The sequence below is a fragment of the Conger conger genome, chromosome 15, assembly GCF_963514075.1.
Source record: "Conger conger chromosome 15, fConCon1.1, whole genome shotgun sequence".
Lineage (NCBI taxonomy): Eukaryota > Metazoa > Chordata > Actinopteri > Anguilliformes > Congridae > Conger > Conger conger.
In genome coordinates this window covers 27,621,474-27,641,011 of record NC_083774.1, presented here as the reverse complement: position 1 = coordinate 27,641,011, position 19,538 = coordinate 27,621,474, and the positions used below count along the sequence as shown (strand labels likewise).

Here is a 19,538-nt window from a genome sequence, read left to right as displayed (position 1 = left end):
ACGTCTACATGTGTTGTATCATATAGCAAATAGGATCTTATGAACAAGACAATTGAAGCACTTATTCGGATATGTTATTGCAACACTTTTTAAATGAAAGATAGCTTGAACCCAACTTTAATAACAGGGATTATCGCCCAAAATGTTACAGATGTTACAAGAGGGTCAAAAACGAAACAAAGTTGTGCAGGGTGTAGTGACAGTTGGCAAACTGCACTGTGACCCTCGGGGTGTAATGCGCGCACGTTTCCGGTGTGTGTTTCTGTGGACGGCAGTTATTTCCTATTCAGGTTCCTGTGTTTCTTTGCACTGTTTGAGCCGTGAATATTTGTAATGAAGTGAGGACCCTAGACCTGGTGAAAAACGGGGTGATAGTCACAGGATTCCATGTAAAACGGAATGCATCGGAGGGATCCACTGGGCATTGAAAAACGGCTATCTATGAATTTCGCGTAACAAACAAAGCTGCCCTTTCCAGACCACCACAGCTCACCAGCTGGAAGAGAGAGCAACGTAGTAAGCGGCCTAAACTGGCCGCAGTCCGTACAGCCGGAGACCGCTGGGGCCCTCCATTCTGCCCGCTGCAAGACAGTAGCGCGATCTAATTTATCACTGGAAACGAGGATGACTGGCTGCTGAAGGCACACAAGGTGAGTATTAAGGTAGCCTAATATTTAGGCTAGCTACAGTATCTCAGATAAAGGGGGTGTTTATTTGACAATTTGTACAGCGTCTGTCTGCAGTGATTACCTGGCTAAGGCTCACTAGCAAGAATATGTGACGTGTATGATATTTTACCGTAGGATGCAATTGTGTTGCAAGCTGTAGCTAGGATCCGACTGGTTACCAACCAGCAAGCTAGCTAATGTGGTGCATTCATATGATGTGGTATTGATTCATACGAAATTAAATCTGTATTTGCCGTGTGATTTGTTTCCCTAAGAGAGAATTTGCCCCCTGCCCACAATGAGGGAGGCTAATCATGGCTAACCGATGAAATGGCTCGGTAGCTATTGTTGTTTTATTATTTCGCGACCCCGCTGAAATAGCCTTTATTTAATTGGCTCCATGTATAAAATAATTTTGTCGATGCCATTTCTGTAATTGGTGTGTAACTTATTTCTTCCGTTGTTTATGCATTCCTATCCAGTGTATGGCTAGTGAGTGCGTAAGCCATTTTAGGCCACCGGAAACTAGCCAAAATGTAGCTATTCGGCTGGAGCTATATTTGTGTCCAGATAATGTTTTAATGCGTCTGCCAACCGATTCGGTAGCGCTTTCAGAAAGTCGACTTTGCAGAAATGTCAGATATCGGCGAGCCACTATTCTACGTCACATAGAAAGCTAACCATTTAAAATATTATAGAAGCATCACCCTCATACCCTTTCACTACGAAAACGGATTTGTTCCAAACTGGAATAGAACTAAATTTCAGGTGTTTGTTTCTGTTTGCATTTCTTCAACATGTAAATGCAAATGCAAATCCAGACAGCAGTTGCAAGTCGATGCAACTTATTTGAATATTGTTTTTTGTATGCACTGATTTGTTTAGTTTTAAGTTGTTATTCAAATTCAGTCATGTTACATATTTCACGATAATACGGGTTTTTTCCGTGTTGAGCTGATTGAACACTGCCCAGCTTCGAACAGATCTGTAGTGATGTCTCTTGTCTTGTCATCCGTGTTACTGCTTGCTTTTTCAACAGCCAGGTAAAGGCTACTAAGGGTGAATGGCATCGTCTAGTTCCAGCTCTTGGAAAATGTGCATCAATAGGCCGACCAAATTGCTTCAGATATCTTTATCAAATTTGTCAGGTCGTTTTTATGAGTATTTTAATAGTACACAGTCTATTTAATCAGGTGCTGGAGGGAAGGAGATGTAGCTTTGAACAGAAGCAGAGAAGAGCCTGACCCGCTGTTGGGTGCAGCCGTTGGTTGGCGGTTTCCTGAGTTTCTGTTCGCTCCCGGCGCCTTGGTACCGTTTGGTGAGCTTGGTTTCCTGGCTTTCTCTTCCCTTTGAGGCACTGAATCCGCCCTGGTGTTTCTTCTGAGAACTCGATCAAAATGAAACAGAGATATTTCACTTCCTCCAGTCGGACCAAAGGGTCGGGGGAACGGGGCTTAATAAAATAAATGTTTTTTTTTTTTAAATGGCCTTTTCCAAGCCTTTATTTTGGTTTTGCCTATAATCTTTTATTTTACTGATAGTCAATTCAGGAGATACACCAGAAACAGTAGTCTTTGCTCAGAGAGACTTTAGGCTATAAAGGTATATGATATGACTCCTAAGATTTGGCTTTTTGTGTTGGTTGCATTGAGTGTTCAAATGCTCCCCCTTGCCCCCAGGAAAAATATGTAATTAGAGGTAAGGTCAGTGGCGTTTGAACACTACAGTGGTGTAACGTCTGTCATTTCACTGCTCCTGCCTTGCAGTGGTGGCGTCAAAGCCATGTATAACCATTTCACATTTTATTTCACTGCTAATTCTAGCCATAACAGGGCTGACTTGGATAGCTTGTATTTTTAAAAAGCTGAAGATTTACTGTAGAAATGTTACCATGTTATTTACATTGCAGTGGCAGCATCTCTTACAAGTCAAGGGGGCGCATCGTCGTTAAGAACGTGAAATCAGTTTTGTCTATTGGTTGATAATGGATATGTTAGGCTGGGCCAGGGAAAGTGGAATATGGCATGGAGTAGGAATATGGCCCCTGCTCTCAACCCACCACACCAACCGGCTGCTGATTTCCCATGGGTAACAGTCCACTGGGGGTCAATCTGAGGGCTTTCCCAATGATGCATGGAGATGTGGGCTGCCAGCACAGTTGGAGCCATGTCTGTTTCTTAACCACTGGCCCACTCAGCTATGTTTTGATTTTCTTTAAGAGAAAATGTGTAATTGCTGTTAACATAAAAACGTTATCACGTATGTGTGCACTTCACTCGTTCGGACGGGTTATATTTGTAAGTTTTGTCTTTTTAAACCCGACAGCATAGATTCATACAATGAGTTTAAAAGCACCCCAAGTAGTAGAAGTATCTATCTATATCAAGAACTGCATTTTATTTTTTTATATTTTTATATTTAATTTTTTTAAGCGTCTACTGACAAATATCACAGTGCTCCTTGGACGTTTCTCTCCTTTGTTTTGGTTAGTTTGGCTTATTCTTCCAAAGTTGTAGCCTTGTTAACGGTTTTGAAACCGTATCATCGCTGTCGTTTGTCGGTTAAGATGGAGCAGTGTAGTAATGAATCTCTGTTGTTCTTATAGGGGGAATCAGGCACAATCACTGCCAGCGGAGCGTCTCCAACCCAATGTCCACGCCGTCCCTTTAATTCCCCGGACTTTGGTGACCGGTCGGTTGCTATTGGAAACGCCCCCCCCCCTCTCTGGAGGAGATTGACGAGTTTTCTCAGCCACGCCTCCTCGCAAATCAGCCGGGGAATTGCCGCCGAGTCCGCCCATCGCTCCCCCCCCCCCCGATGAGCCACGCCCCAACCCGCACGCCCACAGCCGAATCCCAGCACCACCGTCGGCAGGATGACGGAGGCGTGGCAGCAGCACGCGGTGGCCCCGCCCTCGGCGGTGCACACCATCCCTCAGGGGGTGGAGAACGCGCTGGGCTGCGCCGTGTACGGCATCGTTCTGCAGCAGGACCCCGGCCTGCAGCAGCAGCAGCAGCAGCAGCCGCACGCCTCCCAGCCGCAGCAGCCCTCCCTGCAGGTAGGGGGCGACGGCGGGCACAAGTGCGGGGCCTGCGGCCACGACATCTCGCACCTGGCCAACCCGCACGAGCACCAGTGCGTAGTCAGCCAGGACCGCTCCTTCCAGTGCACCCAGTGCCTGAAGGTCTTCCACCAGGCCACTGACCTCCTGGAGCACCAGTGCGCCCAGGTGGAGCAGAAGCCGTTTGTCTGCGGCGTGTGTAAAATGGGCTTCTCCCTCCTCACCTCGCTGGCCCAGCACCACAACGCCCACAACAGCGGCAACCCCATGAAGTGCTCCATCTGCGAGAAGACGTACCGCCCGGGCTCGTCCGGCAACACCACTCCCACCTCCTCGGGCTCCAACCCGCAGCAGCCGTCGGCCGAGGGGGCGGCGGCTATGGCCCCGGCGGGCTTCGAGGCCCCGGCCCCCGCCGCCGACCGGCCCTACAAGTGCTCGGTGTGCCAGAAGGGCTTCCGCCACCTGTCGGAGCTGTCGCGGCACGAGCGCGTGCACACGGGCGAGCGGCCCTATAAGTGCGACGCGTGCGACAAGAGCTTCAGCCAGTCCTCGCACCTGGCCCACCACCGGCGCACGCACAGCGACGAGCGGCCCTACAAGTGCGCCGCCTGCGAGAAGGGCTTCAAGCACCGCTCCCACCTGGTGCGCCACATGTACGCGCACGCCGGCGAGCACCTCTTCAAGTGCAACCTGTGCGAGCTGCACTTCAAGGAGTCGTCCGAGCTGCTGCACCACCAGTGCCAGCCGCAGGCCGAGAGGCCCTTCCGCTGCGGCTCCTGCGGAAAGGGCTTCCGCCGCCCGTCCGACCTGCGGCAGCACGAGCGCACGCACTCCGAGGAGCGGCCCTTCCGCTGCGAGGAGTGCCAGATGAGCTTCAAGCAGCCGTACGCGCTGGTCCGCCACCGGCGCACGCACAAGGGCGCGGCCGAGCGGCCCTACAAGTGCGCCCTCTGCGACAAGGGCTTCCTGCAGCCCTCGCACCTGCTCTACCACCAGCACGTCCACGGGGTGGAGAGCCTCTTCAAGTGCGCCTCCTGCCAGAAGACCTTCGGGCAGTCCGGGGAGCTGCTGCGGCACAAGTGCGGGGAGGCGGCGGCCACGGCGGCCGCCGAGCGGCCCTACAAGTGCGACGTCTGCGGCAAGGGCTACAAGAAGGCGTCCACGCTGCAGCGGCACCAGGGCCAGCACTGTGGCGAGAAGCCGCTCAAGTGCTCGCTGTGCGACCGGCGCTTCCCGTCCTCGTCCGACTTCGTGCAGCACCAGTGCGACCCGGCGCGCGAGAAGCCCCTGAAGTGCCCCGACTGCGAGAAGCGCTTCAAGTACTCGTCGGACTTCCAGAGGCACCGGCGCGTGCACACGGGCGAGAAGCCCTTCAAGTGCGCCAGCTGCGACAAGGGCTTCAAGCAGCGCGAGCACCTGCTGAAGCACGGCAGCGTGCACGCCCGCGAGACGCAGTTCAAGTGCGTGTGGTGCGGCGAGCGCTTCGCCGACCTGGCCGCCTTGCAGGAGCACACCGTCCAGCACACCGCCGAGGGCGGGGACTACCCAGAGGCCCCCTGCATATAGGCCCCCAAAACCCGCCGCCCCGTCCCCTATACCAGCCGCCCCGTTCCCCCAAACCAGCCGCCCCGTTCCCCCAAACCAGCCACCCCGCCCCCGACCAGAACCCTGGCCCCACTCTCCGTGTAGACCTGCCCCGCATCTTGCAGATTTTCACACATGCGCACACACACACACACACACACACGCACACACACAAAGATACACTCTCTCTGACACATACACACGCACTACCCTGTGCCATGGCTTGATGCCCTCCTTCATCGTGGCGTTCGTGTACCGCTACATGGGCCTAGTTGAAATATATCAGGTGTTGAGCCCACGGTATTTATAAATCATGTTATTTTGTAATAATGGTTTGAGGGTAGGCCTGTCCGCCTGTCTTCTGAAAGGCCCAAATGAACAAAGCATGGACAAAATCCAATGCACGTTTGTAGTGGTGGTTCTGGGAAATGCAGGGACAAGAACCAAAAACCACCTGCCAGTGGTGGTTGAGTACCAAGCTGAAGCAGGGGTGGAGCTAACCCACCAGGCCGTACCTCCCACAAGCAAGGCAATTGGCTACACCTGGGTCACCTGACACCCTGCTTCCTGTGCTACTGCTTGGTGGACTTCATTAACAATCGTGAACAATCATCAAGACATTTTTTTTCCATCTTCATGGCCACATTAGCAAAACTATGATTAAAAATATAAGGGAAAATTGTCTAATTATTAAATATTGTGTGTTTATTTTCTGGGTCACCGTGGTTACTGCTGGACTTACCAAAGCCTCCACTGTACGACATCCCAATGGGGTGTGCTGAAGTTGCTATGGAAATGTACAGAAATATGTATACACTTCTATCTGCCTATATATATATACATATATGTATATGTGTGTGATTCCAGCAGCTAAGGATTATGGGTCTGTCACCCCTACAATGACTAGGGACTGTAGAAGGCTCCTTGTTATTACTGTATGTACATAAATAGTATGTATGCTAGTATGTTTACGAGTCGTGACGTAGGAGTTGCGTTGTATGCGTTTATAAAGTGCACCTGCTATTTTGCCTATTGACACTTTATTTTGTGTGGTTATTTTTATTATACATTTTTTAATCTTTTTTTTTTATGGCAAATAATTGTACCCTCCATGTGATTACACTTGAGTGATTTGGTGTTTTTGTTGTGTTTGGGGGGGGACTTCCGACTGCATTTTGTGTGAGGTGAAAATGTTCTGAAGGAGAGGCTCGTCTTTGTGCCACCCTTTTCATTTTTTGGCGTTCCCCACGGCGTGCTGAGACGGTACCATAGCCATGCAGCACGTCTCCAGGCCTGGAGAGATGCTGGCACCGGTTCACTGGATGCCACCTCCATTGGGCGGTTTCTCCAGCTTGGTCCTGGGGCTGCACTGTCTCTGCTGGTTTTTGTTCCTACTGTAATTGCAACATCTGAATGAGAACAAGCTTTTACTTGTTCTCAATTAGACCCTTATGTCCGTTGCAGGATGACTTATTTTCTTAAAGCAACAGCATTACATGAATGAAGAATAAATGGTATTCACATCACATGAGTTTTAGTCAGCCAGATCACATGCTTTTATTTTTTATATTGTGCTAAATGACCATTCCATGGCAAAAAATGTGGCCACCAGGTCATTGAAACATTGATGACAAGATTTTTTTTTTTTTATGATGATCATGACGTAACAAATAAAAATTGGACAGACCTGTATGGTCTTAAAATACATTAAAGGAAGCCGTTATGGTAGAACTTTTAACACGTTTTGTACCTTAACTGGTCAAAAAAAACATTTGCTGAATCAAAAGCCAGCATCCCTCAGGGCCAAGTTGGGACTAGACTATCAACTCTTTGTTCTTAACATAGCTGTCTCTGCTGCTGAAGTTGAAGTTGGAGCCATCTTATGAGTATTTTGCGAGGGGGTGTCTCCAAATAAAGTATTTGTTGCGATGGAGGTTCTCCTCATGGGGCCTACCGTTTCACAAATGTTCAAAAGTAATTTGAAACTGTTACTAATCGGGTTCTCCCACGCTGAGGAAGAAGGGTCTGACAATCTGGTTTGTAGAGAATCTGTGGTTTTATATCTGTTGCATTGTGGGTGGGGGGGACACGGAGAGCGAGAACGGACCCCACGCACAACGTTGGATGGGGTGGAAGCTAATTGCATGAGATAAGTGTTCATCGCTGCAAATGAACTGGCCACCTGACCCTTGAGTCCTCACGCTCTCCCACTGGCCCCTGGTTCAGGGAGATACTTTAAAAATACAAATGAGGGGAGAGAAAAAAAAAAAAAATGTCGAAAAGGAAGAACTGTCTGGAGAGGTCAAAGCCTGCTACTGAAGCTTTTGCCTCAGCATTTGTTGCTTTACATTTCTGCTTCATTTGTTATGTTGTTTTTTTCACTGCCTGCTTTTGAAAATGATCAAGTGATTATTGGCCCCCAGACTGAAGTGGTGCTTGATTTTTTTATTTTTTTTTTGGAATGGGGGGAGGGGGGGGATTGTATATTTAATATTATTGTAAGTGCCAGTTTACAGGAGCCCCAAAGGGTAAAATTGGACTGGGGTCAAAGGTCAAGCCCCCATTCTCACAGGGGCAGTGGTGATGCTAAGTGTTACAGTACAGTATGACGTTTCAGGGCTGTGTGCGGTAGAGCAACGGTACGTTAGCCTTTAGTGCGGATGAGAGGCCTGTTTCCTGTTGGGGGCCAGATCACTGCTCACTCTGACTGATGCTGCTTCAGATCCGCCCCCTAGCTTCTCAAGGGAAACGACAATGAACGCAAATGATGAGTGCAAACACTGAGTAACCACCCATAGCGTTTAAAAAAAAAAAAAAGAAAAAAAAAAGTTTTGCATGTATGCAAGTTTAAGTGTATTTTATTTTCATTATTAAAACTTTATGTGAAAAATATCTATAGTCTCAGTAGGAGTTTGAAAGGGATGAGTCATGATGAGATTAACTGACTGGTTATCTGGTGTACAGATACCATGACCTTTGACCTGGGCAGTGGGAAGTAGTTAGCCCCCCTCCCCTTGCCTGTATCACCCTCTGTGCATGCTCACGGTGTTAGCCTCTGTGTACCTGTCCCCCTTATGTTTTGTTTTTTCCCCCCCCCTCCATATTTGTAGTTTCTGGACGATTCTGTTAAAGCTGTATGTGTGGCAGTGGATGTGTAACCCTCGAGCTGAAGCGATCTCTAGCATTTAATACACACGTCACCCAACAAATAAAACCTTTTCCATGAATACTGACAAGAGCGGTTGTCCTTGTTTGAAAGGCGTGTGATGTCCGGGAGGTTTTCTCTGGAGGGTGTGAGTGTGTTCTGCGGAAAAGCTGAGGGTGAGAAAGGCTGGACTAACAGCTGTGAATATTCTGGGCTCTGGAAGCTGGTGTGAGCGAGGCCAACAGGAAGCTCACCACAAACACAGGAAGCAAAGTTTATATAAAACAACACTTCCCCTGCAGAATCTGAAGACATACTTATGCTTGGCCACACAAATCAAGGCTGGGTCAATTCCACTTTCGATCTGGTCAATTCACAAAATTAAAACCACGTTAATGCCTATTGTGATTTCAAAAGTGAATTTGTCAATGGACTGAACTGAAATTTTAATTGACCCCAACCATGATCCACATGTACACATGCAGACTGACGTATGCAGTCCCCTCCAGAAGTACTGAAACCTCCAGGTCAATTCCTTTGTTTTTGCAGTACACTGAAGACAATTGAGTTTGAGGTCAAAAGATGTACATGAGATGACAGATCTGAATTTTAATCCTGGTATTTTTATTGAGATTTATTAGAACACATCACCCTTTTCTAAGTTGTTTATGAGACCACCCAATTTTTAGGTGAGCAAAAGTATTGAAACATGTAACTGAGTTGTTTTTTGTTGCCCAGATGTGTCCTGTTAGATTGATTGCTTAAACAATAAATAATTCTGAATGTCTACTCTTGATTTTAGCCTTGGGTTTTGACTGGTGTACTGAGCAAAAGACATAGAACAGGTCGACCAAGGAACACAACTGCAGTTGATGACAGAAGCATTGTGAGAGCTGTGAAGAAATACCTCAAAATATCAGTGATATCACAAAAAATCTTCACAGGGCAGGGGTGATGGTATCTCAATCAGTCGTTCAAAGGAGACTTAGCAGCAATAAAGAGGCTATACCACAAGATGCAAACCACTCATCTGTAGTCAGAATCGGAAGGCGAGATTACAATTTGCAAAGTACAGAGATGAGTACAGAGATTATGGACTGATGAGTCCATGATTAACCTCTACCAAAGTGATGGAAAGGCCAAAATGTGGAGAAAGAAGGGCTCTGGTCATGATCCAAAACATACAAGCTCATCTGTGAAGCACGGTGTCATGGCTTGGGCTTGCATGGCTGCTTCTGGAGTTGGCCTCACTAAGCTTTAGTGATGATGTAACTCATGAATTCAGCAGGATGAATTCAGAGTCTACAAAAACATTCTGTCTGCCAACTTACGCAGAAATGCATCCAAACTAATTGGGAGGAACTTCATCATGCAGCAAGACAATGACCCAAAACACACTGCCAACACAACAAAGGACTTCATTAGGGAGGAAAAGTGGAAGGTTTTTGACTGGCCAAGTCAATCACCAGACCTTAACCCAATGCAGGTTTGATGTAGTTATTGCAAGCAAGGGATATGCTACCAAATATTACGTTATTTACTTTCATTTATTTAAAGGAGCACTGTCACTAAAGATTCCTAGTTTGAGTTCAAGCACTGAGTTTCCTAAATATGGGGCAAAATGTTTAAGAGCAAACACATCCAGTGACATCATTTCCATATTTAGGAAAAGGCTGCACTGACAGTGATTTTAAAAATGCCTACACACAAAATTGAATCCAAATAAACTAAACTGAAACACGTGTAACAGTGCTCCTTTAAATACTCTCTGTTCCAATACTTTTGCTCACCTAGAAATTGGGTGGTCTGATAGCAAATGTGCTATGTTCTGTGTAGCTTAACACATCTAGATGTAAATACCATAAAATATCAGAAATTCTGAACTCTTGTCTTGTGCTCATCTTTTTCTCTCAATTCCAAATGTATTCAGTGTATTGCAAAAGAATAAACACATGCACACATACATTGGGATGAAACAATACAACTTTATCCCAAAAGGCTTGGGGATCATCCGGGTGCTTTTTTGCAATGTGAGATGACCACTGATGTTTCTCTTGGTTAGCGGTGGTTTCCACCTTGCCACTCTCTCATGACTCCCCTTTTTTGCCCGGTCTCTTTCTTATTGTAGAGTCATGAACACAGATATAGCTGAGGCTAGGGGTCTCTGGATGCTCTTCTGGGATAATGTGTGACTTCCTGGATTAGTTGTCACTGTGCCCTTTGAGGAATTTTGGCAGGCCAGCCACTCCTGGGAATATACACGACTGTTCCAATTGTTCTCCATTGAGAGAATGGCTCATACTGTGTCCCAGAGCCTTAGAAAGGGCTTTGTACCCTTTCTAGACTTTGATCTCTCGAAAGTCCCTTACGGCATACCAAACCTATGAATTTGTCCGAATTAAAACAGTTATGCTAACTGCACAGTAATATGAAAGACTAATATGAAATTACAGGAAGTGTTCGATAGCAGGTATTGCTGCTAAAAGTGGTGCAACCAGTTTTTAAGATTACAGGGGAAATTACTTTTTCACGGGTGAATTGGGTGTTCGAGAAGCTTTTTCACAAAATAAATTAAGTAGTAATGTAAAAAATCTGTTTTGTGTTTACTCAGGTTCCCATTTACCAATATTACATTCACTTTTTCACGGTACTGTACTTTTTCATCTGCAGTAGGATACAATCAACAACCAGTGTGGTGGTAGCTTATTGGTTTGGGTAGTAAGGTGTTGGTCAGTGGGTAGTAAGGTGGAGTTACAGGGTCAGGTTTGAGTGTAGTAAGGTGGAGTTGCAGGGTCAGGTTTGGGTGTAGTAAGGTGGAATTTTAGGGTCAGGTTTAGGTGTAGCAAGGTGGAGTTCCAGGGTCATGTTTGTGTGTGGTAAGGTGGAATTTCAGGGTCAGGTTTGTGTGTAGTAAGGTTGAATTGCAGGGTCAGGTTTTGGCGTAGTAAGGTGGAGTTACAGGGTCAGGTTTAGGTGTAGTATGATGAAGTTTCAGGGTCAGGTTTAGGTGTAGTAAGATGGAGTTGCAGGGTCAGATTTGGTGTAGTAAGGTGGAGTTTCAGGGTCAGGTTTGGGTGTAGTAAGGTGGAGTTGCAGGGTCAGGTTTGGGTGTAGTAAGGTGGAGTTGCAGGGTCAGGTTTGGGTGTAGTAAGGTGGAGTTTCAGGGTCAGGTTTGGGTGTAGTAAGGTGGAGTTGCAGGGTCAGGTTTGGGTGTAGTAAGGTGGAGTTGCAGGGTCAGGTTTGGGTGTAGTAAGGTGGAGTTACAGGGTCAGGTCTGCTGCTCAGGCACCTGAAGCTGAAGCTTTTCCAGCATCTTTGTGTTGTTCCTCAGTGCCATCTGCAGGACAGCAAGGGAAAGGAGTTTGAGTCCAGGCTGGTCAGAAGGATCTCCCAGAAAAATATTGAGCCATTTTGGATTCTTACTTTTCTGTGCTCAAATGATATTGCCTGGTGCAACAGAACCAACCAAGAGGACCAGAAGGCAAGGTTTGCATTTTTTGTGAATATTTCATGAATGGTTCCAATAAACTAATCAGTAAAGCATAGAAAAGTATTTAAATCCAAAATTTATTACGTACAGTGCACTCGATAAGTATTTGGACAGGGGCACAATTTCTGTTCTTTTGGCTCATACTCGAGCATGTTGGATTTGAAAGGAAACAATGAATATGCGGTTAAAGTGTAAACTGTCTGACACTGTATTTGACCCAGGTCTGGTGCAAAGCAAAGAAACACAATCAAGAAACAACTTGAGATAGATAGGCTAAAACTACACTGAAAGATAAACAGAAATGGTAATGGTTGTCTGATTTCAAACAGAAAAGTGATGGGGACTCCCTGAAAGGTTGTTTAAAGAGAAGTGCGGTCCTGACCTCGGCGATGACCACCTTGCGCTCCCAGGACCGCACAGTCTGCTCCAGCTCGCCATGGACACTCTTGGCCTTGATGTAGTCCAGCAGTGGCGGCACGCTGAAGCTCTCCAGCTGCCTCCTGAGCTGCCCGTTCACCGTCTCCGCCTCCCTGCACTCCTGCCAGCGGGGGGCGCCAAACGCACACTTCTCAGGCCAAAGTCTGTGTGTGTGTGTGTGTGTGTGTGTGTGTGTGGGTGTGTGCATGTGTGCGTGCATGACTGCGTGTGCGGGTGTATGTGTGGCCGCAATGTGTTCTCAGAACTTCTACTCCATGACTGAAACCCAGCACTGTTGATTCTTGATTTGACCTGGTTTTATTGCATGTGCTTGACGACGGGTTTTAGTGTCCAGTCCTGGAGGGCCACAGTGGTTGTTGGTGTGGTCGAATGGCACCTCATTCGCAAGGTCTTAACTCGCTGATATGAAAGGAAACTACAAATACATGCACACACTGTGACCTTCCAGGACTGGAATTTGACACTCCTGTGCCAGACCAACATACAATTCCCCAGTGTGGTATTCTTCTGGGGGGGGGGTTGTGGGCTGGGGACCTGGAGTGAGATAATGGCAGGAAAACGTTGGGGAAGGTTCTGGGGAAGGTTCTGGGGAAGGTTCTGGGGAAGGTTCTGGGGAATGTTCTGGGGAAGGTTCTGGGGAAGGTTCTGTACTCACACGCTCGGCCTGCCGGGTCTCATGCTCCATCTTGGCCACCACGTCGTCCCGTGAGGCGATTTCGTTGCTCAGCAACTTTGACTCGTTGATCAGCTGCTGCAGCTTATTCTGTAACATTCCAACATACCGTTAGAATACCTACCAGTGGAGGATAGAGGAAGTTTCTTCCAACATTGACAAAGCAGTTCACAGAAGCCAGGTCTCTGCCCTGAGTGTGGGTAAGTAGAGTGGCGAAACAAATACAGAGGACACAGTGGTGCAAGCGAGGGAATAGACTGGGGCACCACCATTGTTACAGTCTTTAAACCCTGCATGGTGTTGGCGTGGGTGAGGCAAGCAGGCAGACAGACAGCCGGACAGACAGCGCGCTGGTGAGACATCGTGTCAGACAGACAGGGTGTACATGGGACCTTGTGCGAGTGCAGGATCTGCTGGGTGCTCCCAGCCAGCAGTTTGAGTCGGAGCAGGTCCTGGTTGAGGATGTCGATCTGCTGCAGGTACTGGGTGTTCTTGATCTTGAGCTGCTGGAAGTCCACGTGGTGGCGCACCTCCCCCACCTCGCCCTTCTGCTTCAGCTGCAGGTCCAGCTTGCGCTTCTGCACCCGCAGCGCGCCGTTCTTCAGCCGCAGCTTCTCCACCAGGGCCTCCTGCGTGCGGGGCGGGGCGGGGCGGGGCGACACTTCAGTTACAGCCCACCGGGGATTGACATTCCCTCTGGGAATGTTTCCGAAAGCGTTTGGAGGCCAGGTTCAGACGCCAGGGATAAAGGGGAATGGTAAAGAATCGGGATACAGGCATGGGAGGGCGTTTTTTGGAGAACTAAAAGAAGAGACGACGATGGCAATGCATACAGTAGGTGGCGGTAATGCACTAATTTTACTTTATAGCTAAATTGCCACAAAACCAAAAGAAGAAGAGAAAACATTCCCTCAGAAGCTCACAAACTCCAGTGGTTAACAGACGTATTGCAGCTTATTAAGCTTCTGGTGCCATAAAGCTAATTTCATTGAACTCCATTCAAAACTATGACTTTACCCTGGCAAATGTATATTTATATATCTTGGACAGGCCTTTTAAATTCAAAAATGTCGGTTTGTGTGACAGGTATGCTGCTGAATTTGATCAGGCATGCAAGTGTGTAGTCTTGTGGTCTTCCTTGTTTTTATCTTGTGCTGATGATGCGTACAGTCCCCACAACACACAAGTGTAGCCCCTCAGAAAAGTCACGTATGCAGCTTTTCACTCTGACCTGAGACAACTGGCTCTTATTTTGAAAATCTCAAGAATCTAAGAAATTAAAGATGACAACCAGGTTTTAGCGAGCTCAGGTAGCTTAAAATCAGTTTTGTAATGCTAATAAATGGCAATTCTCTCTGAGTGACAGCAACAGCCAATCAAAATGAGAGTCCAGTCCTGTCTGCAGCTCTAAGTGACCTTTGACCCCTCGAAGCTCCCACTCACCTTGGCCTTTATTCTGTCCTCAATGTAACGGATGACCTTCTCTGCGTCCATCATGCCGCCCTTCTTCTCTCGAATCACCTTGGCGACGTCGCGGTCAAACTCAAAGCTGGCCTTCTTCACCTCGCTCAGCCTAACCTCCGCTTCCTCCAGTGTTGCCTGGCAATGAGGGCCGGTGCACAAATGTGAAAAAAGAAACAACCAATTAGGGCTGCCTTATGCAACTAAAAACTATCCAGGGACTGCTGTTAGAACTAGACGTACTGTAGGGCGGCCTGTAGCGTAGTGGTTAAGTTAAATGACTGGGACACGCAAGGTTGGTGGTTCTAATTCTGGTGTAGCCACAATAAAATCCACACAGCCGTTGGGCCCTTGAGCAAAGCCCTTAACCCTGCACTGCTCCAGGGGAGGATTGTCTCCTGCTTAGCCTAATCAACTGTACGTCACTCTGGATAAGAGCGTCTGCCAAATGCCAATAATGTAATGCAATGTTTGTATAATTTCTCATGGTTGTTAAAATTGCAACAATTTACATTGCTATGTTGTGTAATACAACTGTTAGATTGATAGTTTCTACGAACAATTATCAAAAAACATTACTTATATTTCTCCCAATCAAAACACCTGATGAATAATGTCGACAGCCCTTGTCTACATTACTGGTGCACTGCTCTCTCCACCTGTGGCTACCAGATAGCTGTGCATCTAACTCTCTGGCGACCCCTGTGGTTACCTGATGGAGGTGCATCTGCCTCTCTGAGCTTTCCTTGAGGTGCTGCAGTTCGTCCCACATTGTGTCATACTCTCGCTCTGACACATCACACTTCTGCTCCATAGTGAGGCGATGCTTCTCCTGAGCCAACCTGGCCTTCCTGCTTTGACACTGCCACACACACACACACACACGCAAGAGTGCACACAGATATATACATACACACATGTAAGGAAGGATTGGCATATTAATACAGAGGAATGTTCAACTCCAGTGTTGAATCAAGTCTTACAAAATACATTTTATTCTAATTTAGTCCATTTACACTGGACATTTTACTGTAGAATAGTGCTTTTGTTCTTTGTTCTTTTGTTCATTTGCTTGCATATGTATTGTGTGTTTCTCAACTCCTGCTCTCCCACCGCCCTACAACCTGTGCCCTTGACCCTATCCCCTCTTCTCTTCTCCAGACTATCACACCAGACATTCTCCCATTTGTCACCTCCCTTGTCAATTCCTCCGTCTTCCGGCTGTTTTCTCGCATCCGTTGCTAAAAAAGCCTACCCTGGATCCCTCCATCATCCAGAACTACCGCCCGGTATTTCTTCTTCCTTTTCTTTCTAAAACCATAGAACGAGCTGCTTTTACTCAACTTTCTTCTTTCTTTTCTAACAACAACCTGCTTGACCGCCATCGGTCTGGCTTCAGATCGGGCCACTCAACAGGGCCTCTCCGTCAGTGAGTCGCTCCATGCCGCACGAGCAGCCTCCCTCTCCTCTGTCCTCATTCTTCTAGATCTCTCTGCTGCCTTCGACACTGTGGATCACTCCATCCTCCTGTCCGCCCTGTCAGCAACAGGCATCTGTGGCACAGCCCTGGACTGGATTGAGTCCTACCTCTTTGGTCGCTCCTTCCAGGTTGCCTGGGCTGGTACAGTATCGACACCTCGGCCCCTTGCCACAGGAGTTCCCCAGGGCTCAGTCCTAGGCCCGCTTCTTTTTTCTCTTTACACTCATTCCCTTGGCCCTGTGATCACTGCACATGGGCTATCCTACCACTGCAATGCGGATGATACCCAACTCTTCATCTCGTTCCCACCATCTGATACACAGGTTTCTGCTCGTAACTCTTCTTGCCTGAGTGACATCCAGAGCTGGATGGACAACCACTATCTAAAGCTCAACCCAGGCAAGACTGAAATGATATTCATCCCTGCTAATACCTCTCCCCGCCTGGATCTCTCCATTTCCCTCGGGGATACCACCCTCATGCCATCACTCAGTGCAACGAACTTCGGCGTGGTGATGGACAGCAGACTGTCCCTTTCCGAGAACATTGCAGTGGTGACTCGGTCATGCAGGTTCTTCCTATACAACATACGGAGAATCCGCCCCTTTCTCACCCTCTACTCGACCCAGCTCCTGGTCCAAGCGATGGTTCTGTCCCGCCTGGACTACTGCAATTCCCTCTTGGCTGGCCTCCCAGCGTCCGCCATCAGACCCCTCCAACTTATCCACAATGCAGCAGCTCGTCTGGTCTTCAACCTTCCCAAATACTCACACATCACCCCCCTGCTTACTTCCCTCCACTGGCTGCCTGTCATGGCTCGCATCAAATTCAAAACATTGGTGCTAGCCTTCCAAGCAGTTAAGGGGTCTTCCCCAGCTTACCTACAAAAAATCATCAGATACACCCCTGCCAGACCTCTTCGTTCAGCCTCCACAGGCCACTTGGCACCTCCCCCTCTCCGAACCTCCACCTCAAGCTCACGACTACTGTCTGTTCTGGCTCCACGGTGGTGGAACAAACTCCCCGTTGAGGTCAGAACTGTAGAATCTCTCCCCACCTACAAGCGCAAACTGAAGACGCACCTCTTCAAGCAGCACCTCTCCCCATCCCTCCCTACCTCCCTGTGAACCTTAATTGTTGTCTTTGTGATTTGCGTAGTGTTTCGGTATTTTTAGTTGGCTAGGTAAGCAGTATTTGGATAGTTAAGTTTGGTCACTTTTGCTTTGTTGTTTGTTTGTTTATTTGTTGATTTAAAAAAAAAAATAGGCCCTTGTCCTTATCTTTGTTGTACGGGTAGCAATTGAAATTGTACTTCCCTCTGGGGTCTTTCAGCGAACTTATGGGTTATGGGTATGCACTTTGTTGTACATCACTCTGGATAAGAGCGTCTGCCAAATGCCAATAATGTAATATAATGTAATGTAAGCATTGCTTTATTTTTCCTTTATTTTACCAGAATCTTAAAAAGCGGCAAAATAGCAGAGAGTAAGTAAGCATTTAAGTAGCATCGGAAACTGCTGCACTGTCACCTGAACAAAATGAAAAGGTGTAAACACAGAACGAGGCCCATGCCCTGAGAGACAGCCGTCTGGCACCTGACAGCAGAGCTGTCATCGCGGCTCTTTACCATTCCCATTTCCTGGAAAAGCCCTCCTGGGCCGTCAAGGAGAGCGCCGTCGTCCTTGGTCCCCTGCCGTCTGATGAAGCGCTCGAACATCTCCGTCTCCACCCGGAGAGCAGCATTGCTCCGCCTGGGAACACAAGCGAGTGTGCGCTGTGTTAACGTTCCCCGCATGAACGCGAGCTCACAAACGTATATGCACACACTGCATTAACGCACGCACATGGTGTTAACTAGCATACCCTGCTGTAAAATCCAGCTGTGCCAGATTGACCAGCTTGCAAACTGAGCTGGGTTCGAGCTGGTCATGAAGCTGGTCTAGCTGGGTATGAGCTGGTCAAGCAGCTAGTGCTGGTAGCTTGTCTGAGCAGGTAGCTGCTTTCAAAACATAGCTTGAGCTGGTTAAACCATGTTGAGCTGGGAGCTGGTTTGAACTGGTCAACCAGCTACCAGCTGTGTCAAAACCTAGCTTGAGCTGTTTTTTTCAGCAGTGTACAGAAATGGCACAAGTGTCACATTGCTTGAATGTGTTAATTCACACACCCTGCAGCACCTAAGATGGCGTCACAGGCAGAAACCGGGTTTACAATGAAATGAAAGGCGCTTGCTTTGGTGTTAATAGCTGGAAAGTTTGCGGTTTCCCTTAGATTCAGCCACTTGTATGGATTCTCATACAAAAAGGTTCAGCTTAGCTCTTTTTAGAGAACATGCCTTTAATTCCAGCATTTTTTTTTTTTTTTTTTAAGAGTTCAGATAGAAATCATCTCCACAAATAACACAAGGGAATTAAACTTGCATATACTGGCAGGTTTGTAGCCAAATTTGAAGGGGCCACACACTGCATTTTAATTCTTTCTTTATTTCATGGTTCTTGTTTGTGAAATTAGTAGTGCAACACATAACCTGTAGCAATGTGAGATTCCAATGAATCCCTATTCTCTCATGTTCCACATATAGATAGTTTAACATTATTTAATTAACACTTTATACTTCAGCGGAATTATGACTGCTTCATACATTTTAAATGGCTGTATTAAAATTATTTTAAAAATGAATAGTCCAACATAGGTTTGAATAACTACGATGTTTCAAAATGAATGTATTTAAGTTACCAGATTGATCAATTCCACATGAAAATAATGATTAAGCCAACAGCTTTAATATTCACAGTAAATTACCCCCATCTCGACATAACACATTGTGGCACATCAATCATCAATCTGATGATGTATTATTTTCCGAATTGATGTTATTACGGCTACAAATAAGTAATGCTGGTAAAATATTTTAAGTGGTTATTATATTGTTAGAGTTAACTCGCTAACTTACTAAGTTGACTGGCGTTGTTAGTTAGCTAGACAAGCAACCTGGTAAGTTTGGTTCGGTTGAAACTCCGCTGTCAGAACCGATGCTACATATCAAAATAATCCAACTCACTATTACTTTGCAGCATGGTATAACGTTAGACTATTATAATGCTAGCTAACCGTCTAGCTAGTTAGCGATGTAGTTAACGTTAGCAAGTGCCATTGTCACAATACTGTACATGTTTCTTTTTTTAACTCTCTTAAAACATAGAATGTAGTCAAGTTCGTGTTATAATAATTGTAAAAGTGCTCATTTTAGAAACCTGAGATCCTCCACAGTTTCGACAAGACATTTATTGTCCTCTTCTGAAGCTCCATCAGCCAACTGCTTGATGTCATCCGCCATGGTTGCTAAGGTAAACACAACTTCACGTGCGGTTAACTCGCGGCAACCGCACAGATATCAACCATGATGTCAACCGCCAGGAGGCAAGTGCGCTATTTTGCGATGCGAGTCAGTAGACTATTAGGCTATTAAACGGTAAATGGCAAATGTATGCCATTTAGTTCCCATAAAACCTAAACCACAATAGTGCTGGCAAATACTTAT

General features: G+C 46.9%; 2 protein-coding genes across 4 annotated transcripts; one reads left to right on the top strand and one right to left on the bottom strand.

The window, feature by feature from the left end:
- Nucleotides 1-268: 268 nt before the first annotated feature.
- On the top strand, nucleotides 269-8,540 carry znf319b (zinc finger protein 319b). 3 transcript variants are annotated; one of them, XM_061222433.1, is made up of 3 exons: nucleotides 269-650; nucleotides 1,862-1,986; nucleotides 3,274-8,540. In XM_061222433.1, exon 3 carries the CDS (start codon nucleotides 3,544-3,546, stop codon nucleotides 5,293-5,295), a length of 1,752 nt encoding a protein of 583 aa, XP_061078417.1. In that variant the 5' UTR covers nucleotides 269-650; nucleotides 1,862-1,986; nucleotides 3,274-3,543; the 3' UTR covers nucleotides 5,296-8,540. The 3 variants fall into 3 exon arrangements, with proteins under 3 accessions (XP_061078417.1, XP_061078418.1, XP_061078416.1); XM_061222434.1 differs by having other exon boundaries at nucleotides 1,849-1,986; XM_061222432.1 differs by lacking the exon at nucleotides 1,862-1,986.
- A 178-nt stretch (nucleotides 8,541-8,718) lies between these two features.
- ccdc113 (coiled-coil domain containing 113) lies at nucleotides 8,719-19,338 on the bottom strand. Its single transcript, XM_061222437.1, has 8 exons — nucleotides 19,252-19,338; nucleotides 17,628-17,751; nucleotides 15,233-15,382; nucleotides 14,503-14,658; nucleotides 13,452-13,688; nucleotides 13,042-13,149; nucleotides 12,331-12,486; nucleotides 8,719-11,795 (listed from the first exon to the last, which is right to left on the bottom strand). Exons 1-8 carry the CDS (start codon nucleotides 19,332-19,334, stop codon nucleotides 11,727-11,729), a joined length of 1,083 nt encoding a protein of 360 aa, XP_061078421.1. The 5' UTR covers nucleotides 19,335-19,338; the 3' UTR covers nucleotides 8,719-11,726.
- Between the last annotated feature and the right edge of the window lie 200 nt (nucleotides 19,339-19,538).

Excerpts from the sequence above, each read along its gene's own strand:
- ccdc113 (XM_061222437.1), bottom strand. The coding sequence starts at position 19,334 with ATGGCGGATGACATCAAGCAGTTGGCTGATGGAGCTTCAGAAGAGGAC. Across the intron at positions 15,383-17,627 it reads TTTTCCAGGAAATGGGAATG|TGTCAAAGCAGGAAGGCCAG; the intron begins GTAAAGAGCCGC and ends TGTGTGTGGCAG. Across the intron at positions 14,659-15,232 it reads GGCAGATGCACCTCCATCAG|GCAACACTGGAGGAAGCGGA; the intron begins GTAACCACAGGG and ends CCTCATTGCCAG.
- znf319b (XM_061222432.1), top strand. The coding sequence starts at position 3,544 with ATGACGGAGGCGTGGCAGCAGCACGCGGTGGCCCCGCCCTCGGCGGTG.